This window comes from Gymnogyps californianus, chromosome 3 (genome assembly GCF_018139145.2).
Source record: "Gymnogyps californianus isolate 813 chromosome 3, ASM1813914v2, whole genome shotgun sequence".
In the NCBI taxonomy this organism is placed as follows: domain Eukaryota; kingdom Metazoa; phylum Chordata; class Aves; order Accipitriformes; family Cathartidae; genus Gymnogyps; species Gymnogyps californianus.
This window is the reverse complement of record NC_059473.1, coordinates 7,748,745-7,762,132: the sequence shown is the minus strand read 5'-3', so window position 1 is coordinate 7,762,132 and position 13,388 is coordinate 7,748,745. Positions and strand designations below refer to the sequence as shown.

The 13,388-nt window shown below is 38.7% G+C and overlaps 1 protein-coding gene across 1 annotated transcript in view; it reads left to right on the top strand.

The window, feature by feature from the left end:
• The window catches only part of ESF1 (ESF1 nucleolar pre-rRNA processing protein homolog), a 36,066-nt gene extending 32,192 nt beyond the window's left edge, over positions 1–3,874 (top strand). Inside the window, 3 exon segments of the mRNA XM_050894775.1 lie at positions 1,276–1,335; positions 2,186–2,332; positions 2,918–3,874. Coding sequence (XP_050750732.1) covers positions 1,276–1,335; positions 2,186–2,332; positions 2,918–3,217 — 507 coding nt within the window. The 3' untranslated portion in view covers positions 3,218–3,874.
• The last annotated feature ends 9,514 nt before the right edge of the window (positions 3,875–13,388 follow it).

The following is a 13,388-nucleotide window of genomic DNA, read 5'->3' as shown; positions in this document are numbered from 1 at the left end:
GATTTTCCTGCACATTTTCTGGAACTACTAAATCAACAGTTTATTTCTTGAGCTGATGACATTGCGCATCTGGGTAGTTTGTTTTTTGGTGGTGGTGGTTTGTTTCTTCTAGAAATCCATCTCCAGCTTGGAATCCCTTTAGAAATAGTCAAGAGAATAGTCAAGGCAGAAAAAATGTTCTTCAAGAAATGTGTCCTGTTCCAGAGTATACTTAGTGATATAACTTGACATTTTTCTGGCATGTTTGTATTTCTAGTCTGACTACAAATCTGGCTTAACAAAATGGAGCCAAATATCTTTCTTAAGAGTACCCCCAGTGGACTGTAATAAATTGCCTGGGAATGTAATTCCAAGCTCAAAGGTCAGAGTATGTGGTTCAGGTCAGGAAACCTTCTGCTTTTCCTGCTCCTTCTTGATGGAGGTCTACAGGCATTCCAAAGAGAATAATTTGATTTTGTAGGATTTATAAACGGGTCTGTTTTCATTAAAAGTTATGTTTGACTAATGTTATGCTGTTACTATTCATTATGTCTGTCTGATCAGCACTGTGTATCTAAAGTAAATTCTAAGAGAGTAAGAGAGCTTCATCAGAAGAATATTCCGTCTGAACAGAGTCGATCACATTTTCATTCTTGTGATTCTGTTCGGGTCTTTTTTGCAAGGGTTTTCTGCGCTAGCATGGCTAACAGCACAATATGGTCTTTTAGCCTTGCGTATGAATTTTAAAAACTTTTTTTTTTACTGATGAACTCTTATTCAGCTGGCAGACTTGTATTCTGGATACAGAGAAGAGATGCACGTTTGCTATTTATTCTAAAGTATTTACTACATTGTCTGCTTAAGTAGAAAGAATGAACAATTTGAGAACTGCAGGACACTTCAATTACATTTATGAGTATATAAACTAATTTCTGTATAAAATGCTGTGGGTGTGGAGTAATGTCATGTGTTTGCCTGCACTATTGTGATACTTCTCTCTACTGCTCTATGAAAAATACAGTAAAACCCTTTTTTCTAACTGTTCTTTTTTGTTGACTTGTTTATGCCATTTGAATATTGCTGCCTCCTTAAATTGAACAATATTCAGCGGATTTTAATTGCTTTAAGTCTAGCTGGTTTTTCTTAACTTTTCAGCCTTTTTCCACATCTGACATTTAAGTATTCATTACAAGAAAATGAGATGCACTTAGAGAGTCTATTCATAGGCAAATTATGCTCTCATGCATAACCTTGAATAAATGTGTGCATGTCCTATATTTGCACTTAGGTTTAAAGAAGCAGCCAGAATCGGTTGAAAGTACCTCAGAAGATGAAGATGAAGTTGAAAAACAGAAGGTAAAGTGGTTTAAAATGTTAAGAATTACAGATGTTGCATTGCCTGAATTCTGCAAATATTTATGTTACGTGTTGGTGAGTGGAACTACTGAATTCCACAGGACAGCGATAGAATAAAACTGTCTCATTTTAATAGCGAGAGCTTTTGGAACAAAAACTACCCAAGAAGCATGGTAGATGGTTCATGCCTTGATGTCTTAAGATTATGCCAGGATATCTTTCTGGAAGATTATAGTTGAACACAGCTCAACAGAGTTAGGTAACACTGAAATGTAAGGGCACAGAAGCCATGCTGGTTGAGCTGATAGTCCCCCTTAGCTTTACAGCTATCCCAGTGTGTTTGCGTGTTGGGCGATGCTGAACATTTACCTTTAACATCAGCATTGTATGAAACATTTGTGTGTTCAAACCTTGTCCTGTAGACTTTGAACCTTGAAGATTGAATTGTTTACTATTGCATGTTTGCTTTTCATTCTTTCTCAGAACAAGTTAACTGAATAAATTTATTAAATTCATATATGTTAATTTTTATTTTGCTATATCAATATAAAATTGTATCCGTTTGTGATTTCTAAGTTATGGTGTACAATTTTCAGATTAGATTATTAGTATGTTTGAAAGTTGAATGTGGGTATTTGCATTTATTTTCTATCTAATAAAAAAGAAATCAACTATTGTATTTAATATTACACATCAAAATGTTAAAAGAATGTTGTTATGGATGAAATACTACTGCCCCGACAACCCTATTTCAGCTCATTTATATGTATGTAGACTCATAAAGAGATGCTGTATTTTTCATACAAAACTTAATTTCATTGTGTACATGGACTTTCGTATTTTCTAACAGGCTGAAATGGCCCTACTTATGATGGATGATGAGGATGACACCAGAAAACATTTTAATTATAAAAAGATTGTAGAACAACAGAATTTGAGCAAGAAGAAAAAGAAACTTTTAATGAAAAAGAAAGAATTACTAGAAGATGACTTCCAGGTAATGGTGTACTCTTTTGTTTTTGAGGCTCAGGTAGAACCTTTGTTAATATCAATTCATTTCAGGACAAATTGGGTGGTTTCATATCCTTCTCCTTCCTTACTCTGTCTGAAGGAGAAGAACTAGATCTACCTTTTTAGGGAGCTACAGGCTGTTTTCAAAAAGCAAGAAATATTCTGATACAATGTTGAAGGGAACAGACTGCGACTCTGCGTAAGATAACAAGACGCTATCTATGCAAGGCCTTGTACAACTCGTTGCCTAAAATACTCATTGGTATGTTTGCTCTGATTGTTATCCACTGCTTCTTTCGTCCTGGTCAGTTCTCAACAACAAATCTTTCCTTGGTCTGCTGAGAGAGGCATATACAGGATTTGTACAAGCATTCACTTACCTGTTTTACTAATAGTATCTTCTGGCTCTCTGCTTCACACTCACTGGGATTTTGTGACTGGAGCAGTTCCAGGAATGGTGAACAGTCTCATGAGCTATGATTCCTTAAGCAGCTCATATTTTATTGTGTTTAAAAGCTTTGCTATCGTGGGTAAAGGTTACCTGAAATAAATACTCCTTTTCTGCCTTCAGGTAAATGTTGCCGATACAAGATTCCAAGCCATGTTTACTTCTCCCCTGTTTAATTTGGATCCTTCAGATCCAAATTTCAAGAAGACAAAAGCAGTAGAAAAGATCTTGGAAGAGAAAGCTCGCCGAAGAGAAGAAAAGGAGCAAGATCTTAAGGAGGCAAGCAAGGGGCAGGAGAACAAGATGGCAAAGAAAGGAGAGGTTGCTAAGAAAGCCATAGATCCTGCCTTATCAATGCTAATAAAATCTGTCAAAAATAAAACCGAAGAGTTTCAGGCAAGGAAAAAGCAGAAATTCAAGTAACTGAACTTTGTTTTTACTCAGACTTTACTTTAGTGTCAGTTCTTCTAACTGGCGACGTGTTAAAGTTACTACAGCCTGCTCTGATTCCTATCCACCTAAAATTTCCCAAAAAGTCACTTAATTATGGTGGTGAGTTTTGAAGTAACTAGAATAATAATCACTCTTTTCTTCTGCCACAACAAATACTGTTTTGTACTATTATTGCAAAACTACACCTCGGAAACATGCAAGTAAGGAGTTGATGGGTTTGGGGCGGCTTGTTTTGTATCATGCAGTCTCTTAAAAATAACAGAAGTGCTCAAGATGGCTACAAAAAGCGGTCATAATTATGGCTGTATTTATAAATAAGAAAAACACTTCTGCAGAGGTTTATTGGTGAGACTAAGTGGTCTTAATGTTTTTAGTTCCACAGAAGTCTGTAAAACATATCTCTGTTGATAAAGAAGGTAGTAATATAACTAAAAATTGAAGAAATTTTGTATACAGGTTTTTTGTATATTTTTAAAAGATTACATATGTGCTTTATTAATTTCTCCTTTAAATACTTTAAGACTTCCTGGATAATAGAACTAATTAATGGAAATATTGCCATTTAGAAGCGTTTCATTAATATATATTGGAAATAAATGCTTTCAATTGGCCCAAAGGAATTTTGGGCACTTAGCTGTGTTTTCTTCTTCTGCGCCTAAATGCAATTATGTAAAAATTGAACTTTTTGCAATTAATATTGCATTCCCATTAATACAGTTACACGTATACAAAGTCTTCCAGCATTGCAAGTATTTAAAAAAAAAAAAAAAAAAGTCAAAGGCAGCTCTAGATGATACAATTTTAGAAACCCTGTTGTTTGGCCATGTTAGTATTAGTGTGGGTGATGAAGGTATCAATGGTGCAGGGAAAATACAGTAGGTAGAAAATGATCTTTCTTCCCTGGAGTGTGGGAATTGATTTGTCTTAAGTTTTTGGGTTGGGTTGGGTTTTTTTTTTTGAAGTGTTTGCTGTATCAGCTCTAATGGAAATACAACATTGTATCAAAAAAGAATGAAAATTTTAGAAACAAGGAGCTGAAAGGTAATTTGTAATTTTAAAGTAGTATTGTTAATTTCTAAGACGTTCTACTAATTTAAACAAAGAATTCTATTAAAACAGAGGTTAGAAACTACAGATAATCAAAACTAGTGTTTATATGAAGTAAATATATCTCAATATGTAAAGGAGATTACAGAGTCAGATTTAGCACATGAGAGGCTGTATACCTAATGGCCAAAATGGACAAAGCAATTAAGGGACACAACATAGAAATACAGGTGGAGATGGTTTTTGCAAGAGTGCTTTGCAATGGTGTGCCTGAGGAATACTTGCAGACCTCGAACATTTTAACTATAACTGTTCTTCATAAACATTTGAACATCTTCAGATTCTTTTTCAAGTAGCTAACAGAAAAAGTTGAGATACTGCAGTCTTTTGTACATAACTTTGATCCAGCTTCTTGGCTTCTTAGCCTTTCAAGCAATATGGCAGGACCCGACAAACCCATGTTTTGTAGTTTGACCTGACCAACTGTGATGGAGAACAAGGAAAACTTGTCCCGCTGGAAGTGGCAGGAAGCTTCTGAACATGGGTGTACTGTGGAGAACAGCATAATGATATTCAGCAGGATACAAATTTATAAAGAAAGAGAGGAAAGAAAGATGCTTTGGGAAACAGAATTTTCCACCAACGGAAGCATCCCTGCATCAAACAGGAGAGCCAGTTGTTACTACTTAGGAAAATGTTAAGTGTCGTACAGAAGTGATAAAAGTGTACACGTACGCATCTGATACGACAGTGGATAAGGAGACAAGCCTCTCCCGTAATGAGAGATCAGATTAATTTTATCATAAAATTTGCGGCATGGAAAACTAAGTAGTCGTCTTCAATGCAGTTTCTTAAGACTGGCACATATGATATGATTTCCAGGCACAAAGTAGTGACACCAAGCAGAAGGGGTAAAATTTAGTCATACCATGTATTTGTACAGAGTTTTTCTAAGCGTGATTCATTCTGTGGCTTATATATTGTAGGCAAATGAAATGTACTAGGGACAGTAGCTTGAATTGAATGAGATTTAGAGATTGGATGTACTAATGTTAGTGGTGACGGAAGGGTGAGCGTTTACATTTATATATAAAGTGTGTGGAAAATTGGACAGCTGAGAACAAAAGCAAAAGGTCTGAACAGAAACGTAAGTCAAATGAAGGATCCACCTAGCCCAGTGTCTGGTCTCTGACAGTGGCCAGGAACAGGAGATACTAATGGTGCACTTACAATATTGCACCTTGTCCATGGGGCAGTGGGTAAGTTCATAATTGTTTTAACTGTTTCTTTCAGAAATACAGCTTGGGTAGGACTAATTGTTGTAGGTACTTACTTTGTAAAAGCACCCTTTCACAGCTGTAGGAACAACGGAGAGTTTCATTCTGTGTTGGTGTGCTTACAAATTCTGTTTTAATACTGAGTCCACAGACAGCCTCCCGTAACTTTGTTCAATAATTTGTATGGAAAAGCAAATTTGGTGGGGGATGAAAGGCAACAAACTGCACTGTCTCTTGAATCCTCTAACCCTGCCAAGCCCTACCAAATACTTCTGTTTTGATGCATTTGATGTGCGTGCTCTTACAAAGGAGCGTTCCTTGTTTGTGCGCTAGCAGTACGCATGGCCTGCTGTGTTTGACTTCCTGGCAGTAGCTGAGTAGAGTCACTTAAATTATCAGTGCTTTTCTTTTTGGCTCGGTACTTTTATAACTTTACTGGAAAACAATGCGTGGCATCGGTGAATCTCCGCTCCTCCAGAATGCCCAGATATGCTGAATGACTCACTGGTACAAAACTCTCCAACAGAACTTCGATACTTCTGCAACGCATCTGTCCTTTCCAGTAACTTTGCTGGAGGACTAATTTGAAAAAAAATGGTTATAAAATCAAAAAGTCACAAATAGTGATGACTTCTTATTGAAATTAGATGGTATAAGTTATGTTGCGTCTTTTCTTCACGTGTACATGTGCTGGCTGCCTTCTTTCTTCCAGTTTAGAAGCCTAGCCTGTACTTGGAAGTCATAGCAAGACAAAATGCACGAAAATATGAGGGCAGACTTGACAGTGATCGTTAACTATTGGTTCAAAAAATTATTTTGCTGTGTGGTAATGTGTATTGGGTATCATGTAAATGCTTAATGTATAATAACATTATCTAATCAGATGTTCTTTTTTTTGTTGTTTTTGTTCTCAAGTTGTTGAGTTCTGAGGGGGCATCTTGGTTGGGAAGAACTGCAGGATCTGTCCCAGCGTGCATCTTAGATGGGAAATTTTTGGTCTGTTTTTAAAATGATTAGGTCTAAATCCTCTTCCTCCCCCTCTCCCTCCCTTTTTAAAATCAGGTTATTAATTACTAATTGCTAATGGCTCAAAGCCCATCATCTAATCTCCATAATTCCAGAACAATGGTAACAAAATCTGAAGTGATTTCTTTCTGTGTTTTCAGCAGAAGCATATCTTGGAAGTCGGGTAAGAAGTGGTCACGTCTCATCTAGAATTTCTTGCAATTCATTGCCCTTGGTGTAAACAAAACAAAGGATGTTTCTGACCATCTCATCCTTTTAAACTTGAAAATAGGATCTAGAAGTTCTAACCTCTGAATTTTAAAATATGATTTTCTTTTTCCCTTTCACTAAATGTCACGTAACCAGCAAAACTGATGGCAATTAAATAACGTATTAAAAACCAGGACTGTTTGAAGTGAGACAGAACTAATTTTTCTAGCAACTTATGGAGGTCTGGTATAAAGTAGTTTGTCTCCAAGTTGGCAGCCATCAGAGCTCATGCTAGAGTGTAAGCCAGACATTTAAAGATCTAATATTACAAGTGGAAATCACAAGAGGGTTTGATTTATTTAAAAACCGAGAGAGATCAGACAACCAGAGATGAAGAGCCACGTATGTTTTCTATTATTCCTTTCTTCTAAAAATTAAATGTATTATTTCCAATTAATAGCAAGTTGGCTTTTTGTTCTTTTCATATTTCAGTAGTGTCCAAAAATAACAGTAAGTTGTGCAGTCACATAATTTTTTTAGCAAACAAAACAACCAACCAAAATACTGTGTTTTTTTTTAAATAAAGTCTTAGAAACTTATGTTATATATATAATATATATTTAAAACTACTGGAGTAATTAGGTTGTTTTGCACTTGTCTTAAATCATGAGTTAAATGCCTCAACTTCAGTTTTGTCGCTATGATAGGAACAACAAAAGTAGTAGTTCTGATGGCACAGTAATTTTCATTATTTCATAGAATACTTTAAAGAACTGTAACCTTCCTAATGTAAAAATGTACCTTTTCATGCACAGGACTATGTTACTGTATTCCTGTAAAAAGCGAGAGAAGGTGGCAGAAAGGTCTTATTGTCTTGTGTTTTTCTTCCGTGCTTGACATACGGTGTTACAAATGGGAATATTTTTGTCTGGGTTCTGGATCCAGCCTAGATTAATGTCACTTAAGGTCATTATTACTTTATATCTTCATCACTAGCATATGAGTAATCCTTACTCAGTACTGTTCCAGGTCTGTATTTCAGCCATGCAAGAAGACTATGCAAGCTTTAAACAATATTGCTTCTAACCTCCTGTGAGCGCACTGGCAAACCTCGCTCCTGTCCCATTCTCAGAGACGCCCGCTCCAAAGGCTGGTTGCCACGTTTTCATGGGCAAATGCTCTTGGACCGCATCCCATGCGCTCCTTGGCACTGCACAAATCCCTTGGCTTTGCACTGAAATCCTGCCCGGTGCACTTAGACCTTTTTTTTTTATATTTCTGGGCAAGGAAGGAGGGAAAGGACAATTGAGGCAGATAGGGTTTGTACTGACTTCCGACAGCATGAGTCAAAGATGGACGTTGTCAGTCTGAACAGAAAAACTGCCCGTTGCAGTCAGCAACGTGTGTGGCTGAACCGCTGCTCAAACGCCTTGGCAGTCTGTCCACGGAAAATGTAAGTCTGAACAGAAGTGGTTACCAAAAGGACTAAGAATAGCAAAGTGACTGTTTTAGGATGGCTGTGATTTCTACAGGTGATTAAGAGTTTAAATCATTTCTGTGGAGTGCAAAAGCCCCTAAGCATAAGCTGCTTCCCTTCCTCGTTCCCCTGTCTGCTTTTCCCCTTAGGTTAATGCCCGGGCACTCAAAGAGGGAGCGGGTGCATGAGCTGCCCCAAGAACGGATGCCTTGGGCTTTAGGAGGGTTTTGGAGCAGAGCAGGGCAGGACAGCCTGAGCCGCCGGTCCTTTTCCTTAAACAGTTCTGCAAAAGTAACGACTGAGGAGCACCAGCAGGAAGAGAGCCTGTGAAGATGTGCAGTGATGAACAACGCCTCTGGTGTTGACCAAGAGTTGTTCTGAAGTTGTCTGTCCTTACAGCCAGAGGTGGGAAAGGACGTCAGTAATTCCCAAACCAACTGCAAGTTATGCATTTTTTTTTCGCATGTTTCTCATCTGGTGAATTTTAGAGCTCTGTATGAGGAAACGAAATACAAATCCCTAGGAACCAAAACCATGTCAGAGAGAAAATCAAGCACGGTATGTGTGAAATCAGCTCTGGCATTTGTTTCAGTTACATAAACGGATGCTTTTCTTTAAGCCGTAGTCTGACATGAAAATGCCATGAAGGGAAGCAGTCTTCATTATTCTGTATTTTGGTGTCCAAGTGCTCGACTTTGCAAAATAACTGTTTTGTTAGCAGGGTTTTAATTTTAATTTATTATAATTAATTAAAAACCACAACCCTTATGCCCCATGGAAGCCCATCTGCCTCACGGATGGATCATCACCTTCTCAATCCAGACAACCAGACTGACTGCTTCAATGAACATCCTAACTGTTAGCAGTGAACGGTAGTGTGGTGTGTACGGCCTCTGTGGAGTTTACCGAGTCAAAGGGATGCTGCACAATGTGATGGCTATAGAGCAACTTACAACACTCTTGTATTAATATCAAAACAGGTGTAGCAGACGAATGACACTTAAAAGGAATACAAATCTACGACAAAAGTTAGCTGGTGTTGTTAAGAGGCCCAAAATTTACATTTGACAGCAAAGCAAGTTGCCTTGGTAAGCAAAGATGCGTTCGTCACAGAATGGCTGCCTTACTTTGCTGTAAGGCAAACTTTTTGGAAAGGCAAAGGTACAATATACAGAAGAAGGGTAACAGTAATGAACTTAAATTCGCATATTAAAAGAGATGTAGTTTAAAAGTGCAAATGCTGTCCTAAAATAAACCTGCATCCATTTTTGTACAGATCTCAACCTCTCCAAAATGTGAATTTGCTGATAGAGCTCATGAGCTAGTCTGAGGGATGAGAATGGATTTTTTTTCTCCTTATTTTACATCCTGAAGATCAGAACTTCCTCAATAAGAGAATGATTCTGCCAATTATTCTTAAAGCTTCATAGTGAACTTAGGTATCCTGAACTCTCTTTGTTGCAGTTGGATCAGTATCACAGAATTTGAAGAGGAGGATGTTGTGAAGACTGCCCTACTGAAATTGTATCACACCTTGAGTGCAATAAAACAACTTTGGTTTGGACTAAATCGTTACCCATGGAGAGCTGCAGAAAGCAACCATGCAGGTCAAACCCCATAAAAATAATGAGATGATAAAACCTGTGGGGAAAACCTAGTCCAGGATTGACTTAGTCACCAACTTGGCCTGTTTTGCCAAAATATATACTTTTAAATTGTCATATTTAAATCTGCTCCATGCTTTGTGTGGGCGTGAAGAGAAATGATCTCTGACTCCGAAAACCACTGTTCTGTGAGTCCTGGCTTCCTGATTTCCCATAGCGGCTGATGGGGAGATGACTATCCTCCTACAATGGCCAGTACATACCCAGTACGCATATAACTCACTTTCCATCGTTAAGGAATAAAGACAAAACCTTGGAGGGATTTACTACTAGTGGTTATTTTGGCAACAGCCGACGAATGCGTATTTGAAGTTTCATTTCTCAAAAGTCCTGTGTCTTATGATTTGGCCCCCATCTAGTTACAACTGTGAAAGCTGGCGGAGAGATCGCAAGCACACCGAGTTAAGAGTTTTTTGAGATGCGACGGAACGAGCGTTGGAAATAACCGTGTGTGGGTGTCGAGCAGCCGGGAGTATGTGGAATGCTATTTAGACAGTCCAGGATGCTAGAGTATTTTCCTCATGTAAAGTGGCTCATTATCTGGAAAAAACATTATTTTACTGGCTGGAAGTCAAAGAAGGGGCCTCTTCATATGCAGAGGAAACAACAAGCATGCCTGGAGAAGACTGCAGGTTTATTTATGCTACCTGCAAAGATCAGCCAGTCTTTCAGGGGGATTAATAATGTGGTATCTGAGTGGATTGATTCCAGCCTTTACAAGATGCTATTCTCCTTTCGCATGCAATCATTCCAATAACAATTCCTGTTCATATTTGTTGGTGCATTCAGCTTCTTCTTCTGTTGACCGTAGCAATGAGTTGCAAAGTTCCTAAACTAAACTGGAATGGTCGATACAGGGCTGTATTTCTATGTGCTTGCCTTTTTTTTTTCCTCCTCCCTTCACATGGCCACTTCCCAGACAAATTCTTTGTTAAAGCATTAAAGTTGTCTTGAGTTGATTGTTTAAGGTTGTCCTCTCCTCTGGGTCAAGAGGAATAGGAGAGGGATATGAGTCTTTTCCTCTTCTACTGCCTTTTCTCAGCATCTCTGTCCTTTAACAGGTGTCCAAAAGCACTGAAACCTCCCAACCCAAAGGTTCAGCTGTTTGTTGCCTGGAATGCCTTCTTTTGTAAAGCAGGGATAAAGTGGTTTTGTGAAGTCAGGATCTCTTTATTCAAAGCACCTCTCCTGTTGCCCCACAAAAAAGCTAAAGAATTATTAGAAAGGAGATCTTAACTGTGATGAAAAGCCTGCCTTTCTTGTCACCTACTATTGAATATTCTCCTTCATTGCACCTGAAGGCTACAGCTTAGCATCTCCAGCTCCAAATTCTAGTCTGCCTTGAAGTGAAGTAGCTGAATTACTTTGTTATAGGTTTGAAGAAACCTATAAAAACCTAATAAAAATCACCAGTCCTGGAGAGTTGTAACTAGCAGAGGTATCAAATGGTTTCTCCCTTTTCTTTGCACTTTGTCCACATTATCGTAACAATCTAGTATGGTATCTGAAAGTATGTTGTCAGATACGTGGGCCTGATTTGACAGAACCTCATAGATGCATACTGTGTTGCCTAGACTTACTCAAAGAAGCTCCAAAATTTATCTCTGCAGGGAATTTCCTCAGTGGAGGAACTATAGGACACGTATAGAGCATCCACCCTAACCCTGTTTGACAAGAGTTTATGCTGCTGAGTCTGAAACGTGAGTTGTGAGGCAGCAGAGAGAGTTTGGACTTCATCTTGTTTCCCTGAGGTGAGGCAAATGATTTTGCTTGGCATGGTGTTAAGCAACTCGCTGAGTTTAACAGCAAACGCATACCCCTTGCACATAGCTCCTAAGTGAGTGTTGCTCACACCTCTGGAGCAGAACGCTTCTCAAAATCCTGGTCAAAGGAGAAGTTTCCAGCTGCGTTGTGTTTAAGTGCTTCTTGTAGGGATGTGCTTGTACCTGCGTAAATGGCCGTGGGTTGCCTGGCTGCCAACGCATTTAAATTCTTCTTACTGAGCACATAGGATTGCCCCACTCAACGTTTGGTCAAAAAAACCCAAAAAGTATCCACTCGCGGAACTTTTCTTTCAGGAAACGGAGGGTGTCAGTATTAAAACAATACTTGAAGTTTCAAGACGTAATTAAGCGGTGGCATACATGTCTGCATTCTTACCTCAGATTTTATTTAATTAATGGTTTCATTATAGTACAGCAAGTGAGATGAAGCCTCTGGGCTTGAACAGCCACTTTTATTCAGAATAAATTAAAGCAGCAGATAAGCTCTTTATCAAATTAGGAAGTAAAACTAGTAGAGTCTGCTTCAAACACAGACAATGTGCAAGAAGAAATCTAAGATAATCAACAAGAAATAGAACAAAACCAAACCCACACATTAAAACACAGCTGGAAACTTAGTAAAAGGAATAAAGGAAGCCTTTGACTTCAAATCTGTACGCTGAGGAATGATTTACAGAATGAGATCACTTTTTATTGGAGTAGCACCACAAATCTAGAGAAGAGCAAGGACCAGAAAATAGGAAAAAACAAGAAATATTTGGCCAGTTTGGAAACTGTCACCGGCAGCAAGGGACAAGTTAAGTAAAAGCATCAAAGAACAAGTGAAAACAGACGTTTGGATTTGAAATCCAGTTCTCCTGGAGAACGGAGTAGGACCAAACATTGACAATGTTTTTAGCTTCCCCCCCTAAAGAAAGAAGGGCTCCGTGATCACGCTGTCCATCCATCAGTCTGTCAGCCTGCCTTCGTAATTTGAACCTGCCGGCCAACTTCAAGGAGATTTGACAGAAGGGTCAAGTCAAAATATATGTGGCTCAGAGTCAGCCACATGTTGTGCTGCATCCTTCTTAGCCGACAGACAGGGGAGGTGGACAGAGAAAGGGAAAATAGGGGGCGGGCAGAAGGTGCGCAGGACCTTATACAGGACGTAGAGATGAATGCACAAGGACAAATGGAAGCTGCTGTGGTAGCGGCCACCGCTGTGTGTCGAAGAAAGGCTGCAGCCAGAAGGCAAGTGCCTTGCGACACTTCCACACGACACCCTCCCTTTCCCCAAAAATGAGATTGTCCTAGGTCAAATGTAACCATTGCCATCTGAGAGCAAAAAAAGTACTTTTGGAATCTCCTTGGTTCACTTCAGCATCACTATCAAGAATAACGACAACTTTTAAAAAAGAAAAAAATTGGCAACAGAGCAACTCGCAACTGGGATTTGGACCTCATGTTAAAATCTGTGAAAGGAGGCCAGAGATTTTCTAAGGGTTTGTGGACTTTACATTATTTCCTTGTAGTTTTATCCAACAGAAGAGGAAGCACCTGGTAATGTGGAAGACAAAAGCTGATCTCCATAAGGCACGTAGTTTTGTGTGCCAAAAACATGTGTTGAAAAAGGAGACTTGCATTTGTTCTTCACATTTTTTTGCATCGTTAAAAAAATTTAAGGCTGGTCTTTGAAAA